Raw genomic sequence first — 18708 nt, forward strand, 5'->3', positions numbered from 1 at the left:
AGATGATGGAAATGAACAAAACCATACTAGACCTAAAAAGGGAAGTAGACACAATAAAGAAAACCCAAAATGAGGCAACACTGGAGATAGAAACCCTAGGAAAGAAATCTGGAACCATAGATACGAGCATCAGCAACAGAATACAAGAGATGGAAGAGAGAATCTCAGGTGCAGAAGATTCCATAGAGAACATCGGCACAACAATCAAGGAAAATGTAAAATGCAAAAAGATCCTGACTCAAAACATCCAAGAAATACAGGACATAATGAGAAGACCAAACCTACGGATAATAGGAGTGGATGAGAATGAAGATTTTCAACTCAAAGGACCAGCAAACATCTTCAACAAAATTATAGAAGAAAACTTCCCAAATCTAAAGAAAGAGATGCCCATGAACATACAAGAAGCCTACAGAACTCCAAATAGGCTGGACCAGAAAAGAAATACCTCCCGACACATAATAATCAGAGCAACAAATGCTCTAAATAAAGATAGAATACTAAAAGCAGTAAGAGAAAAAGGCCAAGTAACATATAAAGGCAAGCCTATCAGAATTACACCAGACTTTTCACCAGAGACTATGAAAGCCAGAAGATCCTGGACAGATGTTATACAGACACTAAAAGAACACAAATTCCAGCCCAGGCTACTATACCCAGCCAAACTCTCAATTAACATAGATGGAGAAACCAAAGTATTCCACGACAAAACCAAATTCACACATTATCTCTCCACGAATCCAGCCCTTCAAAGGATAATAACAGAAAAAAACCAATACAAGGACAGGAACCACGCCCTAGAAACAACAAGAAGGTAATCCCTCAACAAACCTAAAAGAAGACAGCCACAAGAACAAAATGCCAACTTTAACATCAAAAATAACAGGAAACAACAATTACTTTTCCTTAATATCTCTTAATATCAATGGACTCAACTCCCCGATAAAAAGACATAGACTAACAAACTGGCTACACAAACAAGACCCAACATTTTGCTGCTTACAGGAAACTCATCTCAGAGAAAAGGATAGACACTACCTCAGAATGAAAGGCTGGAAAACAATTTTCCAAGCAAATGGCATGAAGAAACAAGCTGGAGTAGCCATTCTAATATCTGATAAGATTGACTTCCAACCCAAAGTCATTAAAAAAGACAGGGAGGGACACTTCATACTCATCAAAGGTAAAATCCTCCAAGAGGAACTATCAATCCTGAATATCTATGCTCCAAATACAAAGGCAGCCACATTCATTAAAGAAACTTTAGTAAAGCTCAAAGCACACATTGCACCTCATACAATAATAGTGGGAGACTTCAACACACCACTTTCACCAATGGATAGATCATGGAAACAGAAACTAAACAGGGACACAGTGAAACTAAGAGAAATTATGAATCAAATGGATCTGGCAGATATCTACAGAACATTCTATCCTAAAACAAAAGTATATACCTTCTTCTCAGCACCTCATGGTACCTTCTCCAAAATTGACCACATAATTGGTCACAAAACAGGCCTCAACAGATATAAAAATATGGAAATTGTCCCATGCATCCTATCAGATCACCATGGACTAAGGCTGATCTTCAATAACAAAATAAATAATAGAAAGCCAACCTTCACGTGGAAACTGAACAACACTCTTCTCAATGATACCTTGGTCAAGGAAGGAATAAAGAAAGAAATTAAGGACTTTTTAGAGTTCAATGAAAATGAAGCCACAACATACCCAAACTTATGGGACGCAATGAAAGCATTTTTAAGAGGAAAACTCATAGCTCTGAGTGCCTCCAAAAGGAAACTAGAGAGAGCACACATTAGCAGCTTGACAACACACCTAAAAGCACTAGAACAAAAGGAAGCAAATTCACCCAAGAGGAGTAGACGGCAGGAAATAATCAAACTCAGGGATGAAATCAACCAAGTGGAAACAAGAAAAACTATTCAAAGAATCAACCAATCAAGGAGCTGGTTCTTTGAGAAAATCAACAAGATAGATAAACCCTTAGCCAGACTCACTAGAGGGCACAGGGAAAGCATCCTAATTAACAAAATCAGAAATGAAAAAGGAGACATAACAACAGATCCTGAAGACATCCAAAACACCATCAGATCCTTCTACCAAAGGCTATACTCAACAAAACTGGAGAACCTGGATGAAATGGAGAAGTTCCTAGACAGATACCAGGTACCAAAGTTGAATCAAGATCAGGTTAATGATCTAAACAGCCCTATATCCCCCAAAGAAATAGAAGCAGTCATTAATAGTCTCCCAACCAAAAAAAGCCCAGGACCAGATGGGTTTAGTGCAGAGTTCTATCAGACCTTCAAAGAAGATCTAATCCCAGTTCTTCACAAACTATTCCACAAAATAGAAACAGAAGGTACTCTACCCAACTCATTCTATGAAGCCACAATTACTCTGATACCTAAACCACAAAAAGACCCAACAAAGATAGAAAACTTCAGACCAATATCCCTTATGAATATTGATGCAAAAATCCTCAATAAAGTTCTTGCTAACCGAATCCAAGAACACATCAAAACAATCATCCATCCTGACCAAGTAGGTTTCATCCCAGGGATGCAGGGATGGTTCAATATACGGAAATCCATCAACGTAATCCAGTATATAAACAAACTCAAAGACAAAAACCACATGGTCATCTCGTTAGATGCGGAAAAAGCATTTGACAAGATCCAACACCCATTCATGATAAAAGTCTTGGAAAGATCAGGAATTCAAGGCCCATACCTAAACATGATAAAAGCAATCTACAGCAAACCAGTAGCCAACATCAAAGTAAATGGTGAGAAGCTTGAAGCAATCCCTCTAAAATCAGGGACTAGACAAGGCTGTCCACTTTCTCCATACCTATTCAACATTGTACTTGAAGTCCTAGCCAGAGCAATTCGACAACAAAAGGAGATCAAAGGGATACAAATTGGAAAAGATGAAGTCAAAATATCACTCTTTGCAGATGATATGATAGTATATATAAGTGACCCTAAAAATTCCACCAGAGAACTCCTAAGCCTGATAAACAGCTTCGGTGAAGTAGCTGGATATAAAATTAACTCAAACAAATCAATGGCCTTTCTCTACACAAAGAATAAACAGGCTGAGAAAGAAATTAGGGAAACAACACCCTTCTCAATAGTCACAAATAATATAAAATATCTTGGCGTGACTCTAACGAAGGAAGTGAAAGATCTGTATAATAAAAACTTCAAGTCTCTGAAGAAAGAAATTATAGAAGATCTCAGAAGATGGAAAGATCTCCCATGCTCATGGATTGGCAGGATCAACATTGTAAAAATGGCTATCTTGCCAAAAGCAATCTACAGATTCAATGCAATCCCCATCAAAATTCCAAATCAATTCTTCAACGAATTAGAAAGTGCAATCTGCAAATTCATCTGGAATAACAAAAAACCTAGGATAGCAAAAACTCTTCTCAAGGATAAAAGAACCTCTGGTGGAATCACCATGCCGGACCTAAAGCTCTACTACAGAGCAATTGTGATAAAAACTGCATGGTACTGGTATAGTGACAGACAAATAGACCAATGGAATAGAATTGAAGACCCAGAAATGAACCCACACACCTATGGTCACTTGATCTTCGACAAGGGAGCTAAAAACATCCAGTGGAAGAAAGACAGCATTTTCAACAAATGGTGCTGGCACAACTGGTTGTTAACATGTAGAAGAATGCGAATCGATCCATTCCTATCTCCTTGTACTAAGGTCAAGTCTAAGTGGATCAAGGAACTTCACATAAAACCAGAGACACTGAAACTTATAGTGGAGAAAGTGGGGAAAAGCCTTGAAGATATGGGCACAGGGGAAAAATTCCTGAATAGAACAGTAATGGCTTGTGCTGTAAGATCGAGAATTGACAAGTGGGACCTCATGAAACTACAAAGCTTCTGCAAGGCTAAAGACACCATCAATAAGACAAAAAAACCACCAACAGATTGGGAAAGGATCTTCACCTATCCTAAATCAGATAAGGGACTAATATCCAATATATATAAAGAACTCAAGAAGGTGGACTCCAGAAAGTCAAATAACCCCATTAAAAAATGGGGCTCAGAACTGAACAAAGAATTCTCACCTGAGGAATACCGAATGGCAGAGAAGCACCTGAAAAAATGTTCAACATCCTTAATCATCAGGGAAATGCAAATCAAAACAACCCTGAGATTCCACCTCACACCAGTCAGAATGGCTAAGATCAAAAATTCAGGTGACAGCAGATGCTGGCGAGGATGTGGAGAAAGAGGAACACTCCTCCATTGTTGGTGGGGTTGCAAGCTTGTACAACCACTCTGGAAATCAGTCTGGCGGTTCCTCAGAAAATTGGACATAGTACTACCGGAGGATCCAGCAATACCTCTCCTGGGCATATATCCAGAAGATGTCCCAACCGGTAAAAAGGACACATGCTCCACTATGTTCATAGCAGCCCTATTTATAATAGCCAGAAGCTGGAAAGAACCCAGATGTCCCTCAACAGAGGAATGGATACAGAAATTATGGTACATTTACACAATGGAGTACTACTCAGCTATTAAAAAGAATGAATTTATGAAATTCCTAACCAAATGGATGGACCTGGAGGGCATCATCTTGAGTGAAGTAACACAATCACAAAAGAACTCACACAATATGTATTCACTGATAAGTGGATATTAGCCCAAAACTTAGGATACCCAAGATATAAGATACAATTTGATAAACGCATGAAACTCAAGAAGAATGAAGACCAAAGTGTGGACACTGTGCACCTTCTTAGAATTGGGAACAAAACACCCAGGGAAGGAGTTACAGAGACAAAGTTCGTAGCTGTGATGAAAGAATGGACCATTTAGAGACTGCTGTATCCAGGGATCCATCCCATAATCAGCTTCTAAACGCTGACACCATTGCATACACTAGCAAGATCTTGCTGAAAGGACCCAAATATAGCTGTCTCTTGTGAGACGATGCCGGGGCCTAGCAAACACAGGAGTGGATGTTCACAGTCAGCTATTGGATGTATCACAGGGCTCCCAATGGAGAAGCTAGAGAAAGTACCCAAGGAGCTAAAGGGATCTGCAACCCTATTGTTGGAACAACATGATGTACTAAACAGAACCCTGGAGCTCTTGTCTCTAGCTGCATATGTATCGAAAGATGGCCTAGTCGGCCATCAATGGAAAGAGAGGCCCATTGGACTTGCAAACTTTATATGCCCCAATATAGGGGAATGCCAGGGCCAAAAGAATGGGAATGGGTGGGTAGGGAAGTGGGGGGTGCTATGGGGGACTTTTGGGATAGTATTGGAAATGTAATTGAGGAAAATATGTAATAAAAATATTAAAAAAAAAAAAAAAGAAGAAGAAGAAGAAGAAGAAGAAGTAGAAGAAGAAGAAGAAGTAGTAGTAGTAGTAGTAGTAGTAGTAGTAGTAATAGAAGAAATCTCCCTTTTCTTTTTTGCCCATTTGCTTGATCTACAATATTTCATTTCATTCACCCCTGTTCTTGGACTGGGACTGTTAACAACAAGTCTTCAAGTTAAGACTACTTTGTGAGTGACTCCAGGCTACAGTTAAACAAAGACTTACATTGCCAACTTAGACACGCATCCTTTCAACACCTATCAATTACAGATTTATGAGGTGAGAAGCATACTGTCTTTGTATTGTATACAAGAGAGTATGTGTTCTATCCAAAGGCTAATCAAGAACTGAAAGTAAAGATATATACTTCATTAAAATATAAATACTATAGTAAAACAATCAACATTGACTTCCACATCACCCTCCCTAAGCAGACAAGCAGATAATCGTCTCTAGGGATGTTGCAAATGCACAAAAGGAAGCTTGGGATATTTAGCTTCAATGTAACCAGTGTGCATTGTACAAATTAAAAAATATATAACTAAGTATAAGTTCTATACCTTAACTTAAATCTAAAAATATGAGGTCAATTTTATCACATTATCTGACCTTTATTTTAAAGATATAACACCAATTACATTACTTGTGACCATTTTGGTGTAGGTCAGTTGTCATTAAGAATATTTTGTCAAATTTTATTAATGCGACTATGTGTTGTATAATTCATTCTGAGCATTTTCATTCATTCACTCAACATACAATGTTTTGTTCTCAATGTGGATAAACCAGATGTGTTACAGAGACTTACATGCTTGGTAGCTATGTGGTAAAACCTCAAATACTGGCTAGGGCATTCATGGCAAAGATGCAGAAACTTACAGCCTCTTTTACTATGGCGGTAACATTCTTGTGGCTTAATACATGCCAAGACCGCTCGCAGGCACTCAGGACAGGCAGTGACCAGGTAGGTCATAGTTCCAATGCCCACTGATTGTTTCTATGCTGCAAATTCCCTCTGCTCATTTTTCATACCACTCAGTAACGCCAGACATTGCTGACCAGTCGCACTTTATGAGAACACTCTTTTGTCTTACTTGGCTCTAGACAACATAAAGTCCAAGCTCACATTTTAAAATGCCAATTTATATTTTAACACATATAAGAAACATTTCTGTCTGTTTGTCTTTCTGCCTGTCTATAGTCTTTTTATCAATCAACTACCGTTAATTGACCCCGAGACTTCCTCCATACTCTGTAACTCCAAGCATACATCTCTACATCGGGTTAAGAACCCCTTATCCTTCCACTTGCTGGTTTGCAGTTGTTCCTGAGTGCCCTCTTCTTAAACACCATGTATCTGTCACCAGCAGTCTTGCTCATCTACCTTCAAAGTACTAATCTGTGAACAGTGAAAACTTCTCCTGCCTCTACTGCTAAATCCAGATTGAAGCCACCCCATCACACACCCACTTACTCCATAGCTAGGACTAATTTACGGCACTCTATCCTTATCTGTTCTTGAATTTCAGCCTACGAGAAGTCAGAGTGATCTTGTTATGTTACAAGCATCTTGTTTCTTTGTGATGATGAAATAAAGCCAGTGGTGATAATATATGTATAAGACTCAAAATGCTCTCCCCTCCAGTTCCTGCTATGTGGCCTCACCATGCTCCACCCAAAGTGGCTATTCCCTTAACATCTCTAGTGTATCCCTCCCACCCAGGCTGGAGCTTGCTGTTGCTTGCTTGTTATTTCATTTTTGTAAGGAACTGATTTCAAACCACCTTTCCTGAGAGCTTTTCCTGGCAATCTCATTTAAAAATTCATTTCATTCAAACACTTCCTTCATTCAAACACTTAACACATATGTCCAAATTCAGTTTTTTTATTTCTCTAGAATTTACCAATATATACTGAATATATCACATCGTCTATTTTTATATCTTTTTTCACGACATCTGCTTATTTATTTATTTACTATGGCTTTTATTAGCAAATGGGCATTGTAAAAGATTTTTTTATTTACTTGCCTTTTAACTTTTTATATTTTTATTAAGAAGGATGAATGATATGCACCACAGGAGGGAGGCCGGAGGGATCAGATTCCCTGGTACTGGAGTTGACAGGCTTTGAGTCACCATGTGAGAACTGGGAAGAGAACTTGAGTCCTCTGCAGGAGTTCTCAACTGCCAAACCACCTCTCCAGCCCCATCACTTTTTATCATATACTTCCACAAAAATATGAGGGAAAACGTTTTTGTCTTTACCCCCCTCTCCTTTAATGTATTCAGGGGATAGAGGCAACCAAATATCTGTTTGAACAATGAAGGAAGCACACAATGGAGCTATCAGATTACAGAGGCAAATGCTCCTGAGATCATGCCCTCCTAGAAGTCTTCAAAGAAGCAAGAAAGGATGAGGAAAGGACTTCATGCCGACTACTCCGTCGTCCGGAAGAACATTCTCACACTAAGCAGCAGGAAGCACAGGAAGTGTCTCCACCGCGAGCTCTACAGACGCACGCGTTGATGACAGGTGCTTTAAAGAGTTTCCGTGAGTAGCGGGAAGCATGTGCAGTGATAAGGCAGAGACTTGGAGGCACTGTTACCAGCATTCCTCGCACGAGATGCTTCTTAGCGACACAACTGAGACCAGAGACACTGCAGAAATCATGATACGTGAGACAGAATTCCTCTATTCTTTCTATATCCTTTTCCCATCTTAAATTCCTTCCTTCCTTCCTTCCTTCCTTCCTGAGAGAGGGAAGGGGAAGCTTGGACTTAGGGATTGACCCCAAGGCCTGTGTCTTTCAAGAGCATCCTCAGCCTTCCTTTACCTTTTAGTTTCAGCCAGGCTCTTACTAAGTTGTCTAGGCCCAAAGCCCTCTGTAACAAAGGAAAGTCCTGAACTTTTGAATCTTTTGCCTCAACCTCCCAAGTAGCTGTATGACAAGACTTGTTCTGTGAGGCCCAGATTACTTTATATATATTGCCTTACATAATTTCTCAAGCTGTTTTACAGTTTTAAGAATATGAACTAATACTGAAATAATTTTGAACAATAGAAAGATTTTATTTTTTAATAGTTCTAAGTGTTTAAATATTAGACTATAAATATAAAAATACACATAGTTTCTGTTACTTTTCAGTTCCAAGTTAGATGCTAAAACCAATAAAAAGTTATACATTTTCTGAGTATTCGTCCAATCGCAAATGTTAGCCTGACCTGACAATGTACTTGTCTGTAGCTGTCAGCTTAGTAAATGCTGCCCCCTAGCAACAGCAAGCAAGAACTGGCAAGCGCTCACTAGAGCTCTCTGCACTGTAGAATGCTGGAGAAACAGCAGCAGGTTGGGTCCTAAGGACTTTACTACATTGTTGATTATCTGAAAACGATAGCTGTTTCTTCTTTGACATCAGAGAAATACAAATATAAATATAAATCTGTATTTTCTTAAAATATTAATGATCTCAGTAGAATTATGTTGTGTTTATTTTAGTCCCATAGGAATTATTTTATCATTACCAATAAGCTATTTGCAATTGTATTTAAAAACACAAGAGTAACAGACAACACAGGAACAACAGATTTGTTATTCTGAGGTTGCCTTGCAAGCAGCAAGGCTGAGAACCAGATGCACCTGGATAGGAACTTCCTTGTGCCCTGACACACGGTGGAAGCAGGAAGTGTGGAGGAGACAAAAAAGAGAATGCCAGGATAATTCATAATGACTCTCCCAGTCTGTAAGTCTGTCTCACATGTATGATATATAAATTCTCAAAAGTGTGAGCATGGTACCCTTAGGCTCTAGTCACTGTCTTCACTGGATGATGTTTATGTTAATAGTGCAAAGGCATGAGTGGGTAACACTGCAGAAATCATGACAATGGCTCAAGGTGAACAGTTATGTTTTTAAGGGGTAGAATTATGGGTCCTTTACAGTTCTTTCCTAACAATTTGTGAGACGACTTAGGAGGCAGGAAACCATGCTCTGATCTACACTGTGAGGGGAGCTATGAGACTACAAGGCGCTTTCTTCAAGAGACACTATTTTTACTTGAAAGAATGACAGGCAAATAATGCTTTAAAGCTTGGATATTTGATCGATATTTTTTTAAAAAAATGAGCAAAATAAGCTTGTTACTTCAAGAAACATCTTGAGCTGAGATGAAAATTATAATATTACAAAAGGGGCTAGAGAGATAGGCTAACACTTAAGAGCTTGTTGCCCATCCAGCGGGGCTGAATTTGATTTCCAGCACCACCTTCAGCAGCTCAAAGCTACCTGTAACTCCAGTTCCAGGGAATCCAACAACTCTGGCCTCCATAAGAACCTGCACACACACACGTACGTACCCTTCCACAGAGAAATATAACTAAAAATGAAATAAAACTCAAAAGAACACTACAGGACTGCTTTCTGGCACACGCATGACTGTAGGGGTCAAGTCTGTGATAGATATGCATGTGAAGGCTCCTGCTTGGCACTGGTCTTTTCCTCAGTTGGTCTCTACCTTATATCCTGAGGCAGGCTTCCCACTTGAGGCCAGAGCTTGCTCGTTAGATTACTATAGGATGTCCTGTCTCTGCCCCCCTCCACACTGCAATCGCAGAGGGGTCACCATGCCCAGCTAACAGTTGAGTGAGTGTTTGATAAACTTGGGTCTTCTCGGTTGCACACTCTGAGCTACCTCCCTGTTTAAACTTGTTACAGTGTTTAAACAGTGATGACATTAACAAATGTGATTTCTTTTGGATTTTGTATAATAAAATGTTTCATTCTCACTTAATAAATATTTTGCAAATTACTGACATATAACATTACAATATCATGCATGGGTGAAAAAGACATTAGAAATGCAAAGCAGACTAATGGACTGCAATGGAATACAGGATCAAAAATTCACTGATATGGTTTCAGATTGCACATTCCAAGTAAGCTTAAAACACTTGTAACTGAAACAATGAGCGGCAACAAACTGAACACAGAAGTGGATACAAGAATCCCACCATTTTAATTTAGAGACAAAAAATATAAAACAGATGCACTCTCCTGTTTTGAGGGAAACAGGTTTTTTTTTTCAAATATATGATTTTAGCTAACTTTATTAAATTTTTCTGTATGTGTGTGTGTGTGTGTGTGTGTGTGCGCGCGCGCGTGCGCATGCACTCGTGTGACATTGCCTCTCTATAGTGCCCAGGCTGGCCTTGAACTCCAAATCATGCTTTCTGAGACCCCTGGAACTTGTGCCACCATGTATAGATAGTTGTTATCAGACTATACATGCCACAAAAGCTACTGATCAATGAAATACAAACACAAAACTCCCGGGTTCTCATTAACTCTAAGAACATACAGTGACCCTGAGTTATGGATAGTTGTGAAAAACTATATTCTTTTCTTTTACTTGCCCACCAGCAGGATGAGGCTATATTAGATCAGAAACATTATAGATATGGGGATTCACTGAGAATTTACTGAATAGCTATTGTTGAATACTCAAATTATAAATGATTCTTTTCAACAAGTTACTAAACTATTTGTTTTGTCCTTTCTGGTTAGAATAAACCTTTGGTTTATAAGGTCTGCACTTTCTACAAGACAAAAACCAAGCTTTCCTATGAATTAATGCTAGGACGGTCTCTGTATTCAAAGGTTATGGGAAAGTAAAGTCAGGCTCTACACAGACAAACACACACCCTTCAGGACTGCAGATGGACCACAACAGGAATCTTACTTTGTGACAATCTAAATACAGTATTTTCCTAGGTTTTGTTCTGCAACATATTTTGATATGAAATCAAAACGCCATTGTCTTAGGGCTAAAATCTAAAACTTCTTAAAGGCCAGAAACAAAACAAAAAAAACAAAGAAGAAACTACAAAACAAAAATGTCTAAGCAGTCCCTCTGTACTATCTGTCTGCATATATAAACCCAGCCGAAGATGACAGGAAAAGCTTTTAAGAGGGAGAGGATAGTGTAAGCATGTTTCACCACCTGCAGTTATGTGACGGGGCTAGCCACTGTACCCCTGAATTTGTTAGTGTTATCTTCAGCTCAGACAGTAGGGTCAAAAGGATACCAACTACTGAGAGAGCCAGTATCATTTCTCTTAATGGCCACCTGACTACTGTTCATAGGAGGCAAGCTGAATGTTATTCTGAACATTTTAGAAAAAAACCTGCTCTCTTAAGAATGAGGAAGCACAATTTGTTATTTTCATTTTTAAGTTCCTAGTACATTTCCAGAAGCAGAAATGCATCAAGAAAGAATGATAAAAATCACTCTGCCCCCAACCTCTTCAAATACGCATTTCTTACTCCATTTATATGTAAATCACATAACTGCCGTGACTTAGATAATCTAGGCATCACATCAGTGCACAATATCCCAAGCTACTTAAGCTTCAGCACTGCTTGGTGCCCAGAGTTCTGTGACCCACAGCAAATGGAAGGGAGCCAGAAATCACAATCTCCCCTGCAACAGGAGCCCGCATTTCAAAGATGGGGGATTATGAAGGCTGCTTTGATAGGATTAGTTCTTGAGTGGGGACTCAGTCTGGGATCTGATTATCACTGGACCCACTCTTTGTTTGAATGAATCCTAGCTCACAGTATTATAAGAGGCACAGTCACAGCCTTCTCAAAGGTAATTTTACAGGAAGAACATGGAAGTAACAATTGAAGGGGACAGTAAGAGAAGACTTGCACACATGCTGATGAAGTGCACTAAGAAATATGAGCCCAAGAGTGTCAGAAAGCCCCACATCCACTCTGTCCACAGCTATTCACTGTCAAAGGCTACAAGAGTATATTTGTTCTCTAAAAGAGCCAATTTATTTATCCAAAAAATTAAATTACATATCTGTATTTACAATAGTTTTTCCTTCCCTCCAACTTCTCCTACTCCTACCCGGCCCCTCTCAAATTCATGGCCTCTTCTTTCAATTGCTACATATATACTTATGAATTAATATATAAACACCAAACTGCTGAATCCATTCATTGTTGTTATGCTTTTAGGGTTGACCAACAACATACTGGATGACCAACCAGGGGCTCGGCAGTGGGGAAGACTCATTTATCTTCTCTCAGAAGTCACTATTTTGCCTGTAGCTCTTCCAATTGTTTCTAGAATACCCAGCTAATTGTTTAGTAAAAAAGCTTCATTTCTGCTCTCTTCCTATGGCAAGGAAAAGTTGTAGGTGGGACTTTCCTACGGGTTACGATGAGGTCACTTTTACCCTCAGATTATCAGAGAGACCATTACCTAAATGGCGTGAAACCAGATGTAGGATAAGTCTCCAGAAATGCATGGAGAAGCATGACTAATCAGCATCAGAGGGGGTGTTAGGGATGTCAGGAGTTTGCCCTGAACTGTATGCTACTTCAAAGGGCACCATTCTATCAAAACAAAAAAAAAAAAAAAATCAGGTCAAGGTGAAAACCCTTTAGAGAACAATTTAATAAAACACTTTTTTTTTCTAGTAAGCTGACCATGCCCCCCACACAAAGGATTTAGACAGCACAAACTGGACTCGATGAATTTAGAGACAAGAGAGGAAGTGGCCAAGACTGCTCACACGAAGTTGGACGGTTAGGGAGGGAGACTTGAATCTGGTAGGAGAGGGGAGAGGGGTAAATATGATCAAAACACACTGCACCAAAGTTTGAAGAATACAAATATTTTTTAAATCCACTTTTCAATGTGTTTTAAACAACAACTAGTTAATAGTGAACAAGTGAAGGAACACGAAACCTTCTTTTATGTGAGGACACTGAAGGTAACCACACAAACACAAAGCTTTAATTGCAACTTGTGCAGACATCTTATGACCAATTATTTAAAAATACCATTTTTTATTCTGTCATTTCTGCTCAACCTTACCGCGTCTAACTCACACTCTGCATCGCAGCAGGCACACCCACGTAGGGGATGAAGCCAACGCCCAGGTATACTCACATCGGGAATGAAGCCGATCTCGTTGAGGTGATTGCTCAGCTCTGGGTCGTGGAAGGCGATCATCTGGGAGAACACAGTCAGGTACTCTGAAAGGACAACAGTGCTCAAGACAACCACTGCCTCCAACCTCTCAAAGCCTTAAGTATGGGAACCACAGCTTACGCTGGGTGAGAATCTAACCTGCTCCACAGGTTATGATTATGTATGTTGACATAATTTTCCATTCTGTTAGTACTTGAATCACAGTGCTAAGTATTTAAACAAATACACCAGTAAACAATATCACAATTTACTTTCAGAGCTATCTGTTATTTCGAGTCAGAAATTAAGCACAGGATAACTGATATTTTCCAACGAACATATACAAATACATTTGCTCTAGTAATAGTAAATATGTTTCTCATTAATAGAATGTTTAGAAGGTGGAACAGACCTATAAGTTAGGAACAGTAAAAGCTAAGCAGGCACAGGAGAGTAACTGTGCCTCAAACTGCTTTCTATATACAAGTTTCAGCATCTTTTCTAGTTGTAAATTTTTTCATATGTATAATTCTGTTTGGCATATGTAGAAATATGAACTTAATTGGTTAACAAAAATTAATAGAAAGTAAGTAAATGGTAGGCAATTGAAAATAATCTTCTGTTGGGACCGAAAGCTGGCCTGGTGTGTAAATGCCTGCTGCTGTAAATGTGAGGAGCTGAATTCAGATCCCTAGTCCCCCACACAGAAGCTGGGCATCTGTAATCTGAAATAAGAGCCAGACAGATTCCAGGAGGTTGTTAGGGAACTGCTTCACTGAGAGACCCTGTTGCAAGAGATAAAGTGGAGAGTGATTTAGAAGACACCTAACTTCACCTTGCAGTATCCTCATGCATATGCATCAAGTACCTGCACATACACACACACACACACACACACACACACACACACACACACACAAACACACACACACACACAGTAGAGGGTAAAAGTCCTTGTGCACACAGAAAAGCACTGGAGAAGCCAGAAAAGTTAAACACTCAGGCTTATCTCTTCAAAGCAAGGACATGTTTACCTGTCTCCTTTCCTGAACACTGAGAAAGGGAGTTTATAGCCTGATGATCCTTTGCTATCTGTAGGGCCAGGCTTCACTGGAATTCCCAGAATGTTATGTTGTTTATCCAAGACTTGTACCCTAAATCTTGAGCATGGCTTCTTGGTCCACTTCTTGTGAGAAGTGTCACCTGTACTTTACAACAGACTAAGTAACTTCTGTTATCTCAGGCTGGCCCATCCTGACTCATCAGCACCTTGCTTACTTCAGTCAAGCACCCTAGTCCTTATTTTCAACACTGTTTCTCAGTCAACAGAACCCATTTTTATGGAGAAACACATATCTGCTTTGTAAAAGTTTCAGTGTAAACATGTCTTAAGCTTTGTGGAACCCAAGGGACAAAGTTAATTGTCAGCAGAAAACTTTTTTTCAAAATTGTGCTGTTAGACTTGCTTGTTTAAGCTGGTGATGGCTATCTACATTGAGCTGAACTGAATTTCATTCTTGTCTCCACAGATTGTCTCACTGTTGGCTGCAGAGCTTGCAGGGACCCTCCCAAATACACACACACACACACACACACACACACACACACACACACACACCTTTTTGATTATCCTACTTCTATTACAAGTTGTAGGGTTCAGTATGAAGAATATAGTCTCACTTTCCCCACTGCTTTAATTTGTGCCAATTTATTGATTACATACCTAAATAAGACTGTGTGGTAGCTTGTGTTCTAAATCAATAACTTTGTTAAAACAGAACCCAACACCAAAATTAAAAGGCTGTGGCTGGGCTCGGTGGTGCACACCTTTGATCCCAGTACTTGGGAGGCAGAGGCATGCGAATTTCTGAGTTCAAGGCCAGCCTGGTCTACAAAGTGAGTTCCAGGACAGCCAGGGCTACACAGAGAAACCCTGTCTCGAAAAACCAAAAAAAAAAAAAAAAAAAAAAGTTCAAAGGCTGTAACGCAGCCCTTTGTGAGGAGCTGGAGGAGGACTGTAACATCCACCACAGCCTGGGCGACAGACAAGGCAAAGCTAAACAAAGCACAGCAAGACAAATGAGCTGTTTCTTTTTTTAAATTGAAATCATAACAATAGAAATTAAAAACTTTCCTTTGATAATCTAAATTTTCTCTGACAAAATAACTGATTTTTAAATGACTTATTTGGTGAAAAATAATGTTCCCTTGCTTTATCAGTTTATGTAAGTATCTGTGTTATTTCAAGAGATATTAATAAGTAAAAGTAACCTATTACTTTTTCTCAACTAATGCTATTCCTAATTATTCCTTGTATTTTACAGTTACTTGCTTATAAATACTGTGTGTACTTTTAATAAGCAGATTCAAGACAAGCAAAGGAAATGTCAGAGCTGTACTCGATTCAATGACATCAACAAGTCCCACCAATGCCCTAACGTGAGCACTGTTTACTCATTCTAGATAACGAAGGAGATGTTCAATTAACACCTTTCTTGATTTACTTCATTCAATCTGCGCTCCCTCACTTTAGAACAAAATCATGTAACTTCAATGAATTCAAGAGTTTCAAATCAAGCTGAAATCCCCAGGTAACTTGATCTTTATCTTTTCTTTCACTGCTTTCCCACCATCGCATATGCTATATCTATAATTTCAACTTACCCAGAAGCCAGCAGTATGCACCATGAGCCACCACAGTGATCAATTGTATATTGATAAGCTATAGTTATTAACTTTCAACGTCTAAAAAGCATGTTTCAATTTAAAGCAGAAATTCATGCCTCGGGCAATTCTCCACAGCTACAATAGGGTTTCTTAAAAATCATTCCTACATAAGCCTGCTAAACTTAGTATGTGGACTTACCCAACTAATTAAGGATTTACCAAAGAAACCCAACCCATATTTTCCTTGTGTTCTGCCAAATGTGAATGGCTAGATTTATGCCAGCATGCACATACTCACATAAATAGATATATACTAATACACTCTTTATTATTATTGTATTCAATGTAACTTCACATATGTAAATATAACTTAAAGAATGGCAAAGTTTGGGCTGTGGAAAACAAGCTTTTAAATGAATCTCAGTGTGAGCTCTGTATTTCAAGGAGGGCCTGAGAGAAGGTACATGAAAACTATATATTACATATTCTCCCCGAATAGAATATAAAATTCATAAAACTAACAAAAATTCAATTGCAAATATTCTTTGATTTGAGATAAAACCAAAGGAAATTAATGGTAGTTACAAAGAAAGGTGTTAGATTAAAATAAAAGATTCCACACACGTTAACACTATTGAGTCTTTAAGTATATCTATCTTACATGCATGGGTGTTTTGTCTGGATGAATGTCTGCATTCTGTGCTCATGACTGGGGTCTAAAGCAATCAGAGGGCGTTTGTTCCTCTGGAGCTGGAGTCAGACAGTCCTGAGCTGCCGCACAGATGCTGGGCGCTACATCCCAGCGCTCTGAAGGAACAGTGCTCTTCATTACTGAGCCTTGTCTCCAGTCCCTAACAACCCAGTTTAAAGGGATATTAAAATGCTAAAGCACTATAATTATTAATTATAAAAATTGTTAAGAAATGAATCAAGGTTCTTAGAACAGTCTCAAAGGCAGTATTTTCTAAAGGTGAACCCTATTCAGTTTTTTTTATGAAGATATTTATAAAATCACCCTAAAACGTCAAGTGTAGTTTCAATACAATTCCATAAAACCAAGTATAACTTCCTATATTTTAATAAGAAAAACATGTATTTTTATTTCTTGAAATAAGGTATATAATGATAATGAACTATGATTTCTAATTTCTGTATATTAAATTTTATTGTCCTCTTTTATTTATTACATACATTTTAATTACAATCCCAATGAAATTGATGTAAGAATTTCACCTGATAATACCATAATTTTATGGCTCTTTATAAATTATCTGTATTTGTTTTTAAAGCATGCATAAAATACATTGATGAATGAACTTTTAAAATCTCCACACAAGCATGGGTGCTGGTCTCCTCTCTGATAAGCATTTCAGCACTGACTCCCTCAGCAGGAAAAAGCAGAGGTGAAGGATGCAGATGACAGATTCAAAGCAAATGAGTTTCTGCTTTCTGTTCAGAAATGACCCTCATTTGCTAACTGTTATCTCCCACAGGTTTGTAGTTTATCCTGAAACTGATGGTTGCACCAACAGGCAGAGATGCTGCTGGGGTCATGCTTGCCTCCAGCTCCAGCATGCCAGAGCAGGAGGAACTAAGCCTGCTTAAGCTACACACAAGTTTTAGGTCAGAGGCCTACAGAGCCAAAACCCCAGCCAGTCAAACAAAACAGATACAAGGTATGCTGACTCCAAAGATGCACTCCAAAGATGCAAAGAGATAAAGTTATTTCCCACTAAGAAAGTTGCAACAAAGGCTTGACCTCCTTACTTAAAGCCGAAGAACAAGCATAAATCCTTCTAATGAATGGGAAGAGGGGGCTCAAGAGAAGAGAAAAATGATTTCTCAAACGTGGTGGAACTGGGGCTGAAGCAGCCCTCACACATGCTAGGCAAGCACTCTACCACTCAGCCTGGACTGAGGGTGACATGGAAACCATTCCTTCTAAGTAAGCAAGCACGCTCATCTAGTAGTCTTGCTAGTTAAGACAAAACATTTTCTATACTGGAAAAAAAAAAAATCTGAGCCCTGTATTTTTTCCATTTAGCCTTATCTTTCCATGTGAATATACCTCAATCTTACAAAACAATTATGCTGTTGCCAAATTTCATTGGCCAGCATATGCATATATTGTAAGCTATAAAAACTATTTTCAGTATCACTAACCTCTAATTAATAGACTCTTCCAAAATGCTTGTATTCCTTTTAACTGGTAGAGACAAACTCTAGTTCTCAAAGTAACATCTCTGCAACTGAATTGTGAGCAGATATTAAATAGTCATCAGAAAAGGACCACAATTCCTTGAAAAATTATAAGGAAAAAAATCCTGACACTTCTTCCTGGGTTTCAGTGGTGAACCATCAACATATGTTACTGGGTCAAAACCATTATCCTGAAGATTGGTGTCTTCTGATAGAAATGTGTTCCTATATGAAGGCAGGAAAAAGCATTTTCTTACCTTGTATTACATGTGAGTTGTCCTTCAAGAAGAAGTTATACAGGTATTTGGGAATAAAAGCAGACATGCACGCATATGCCAAGGCTAAGAAAGAACAAAGCAAAGCCACAATCAGTTAACAGAGTAGTGAGAGCTCTTACCCACCCAGCACACACTCTGTGAGTCTACTATTAAACACAATTATGATCTAAATGCTGGAAACACAAAATG

The 18708-nt window shown here is 38.7% G+C and overlaps 1 protein-coding gene across 3 annotated transcripts in view; it reads right to left on the reverse strand.

Moving 5' to 3' along the window:
* The window catches only part of Tbck (TBC1 domain containing kinase), a 158271-nt gene that overhangs the window by 81836 nt on the left and 57727 nt on the right, over nt 1-18708 (reverse strand). For all 3 annotated transcript variants that reach the window (XM_021157536.3, XM_029474919.2, XM_029474920.2), the window contains exons 19-20: nt 18499-18582; nt 13355-13440 (exon numbers count right to left, since the gene is read on the reverse strand). In XM_021157536.3, coding sequence (XP_021013195.1) covers nt 13355-13440; nt 18499-18582 — 170 coding nt within the window. The remainder of the gene's footprint in view (nt 1-13354; nt 13441-18498; nt 18583-18708) is intronic.

This window comes from Mus caroli, unplaced genomic scaffold (genome assembly GCF_978045245.1).
Source record: "Mus caroli unplaced genomic scaffold, Mus_caroli_1 scaffold_3, whole genome shotgun sequence".
Classification (NCBI taxonomy): Eukaryota; Metazoa; Chordata; class Mammalia; order Rodentia; family Muridae; genus Mus; species Mus caroli.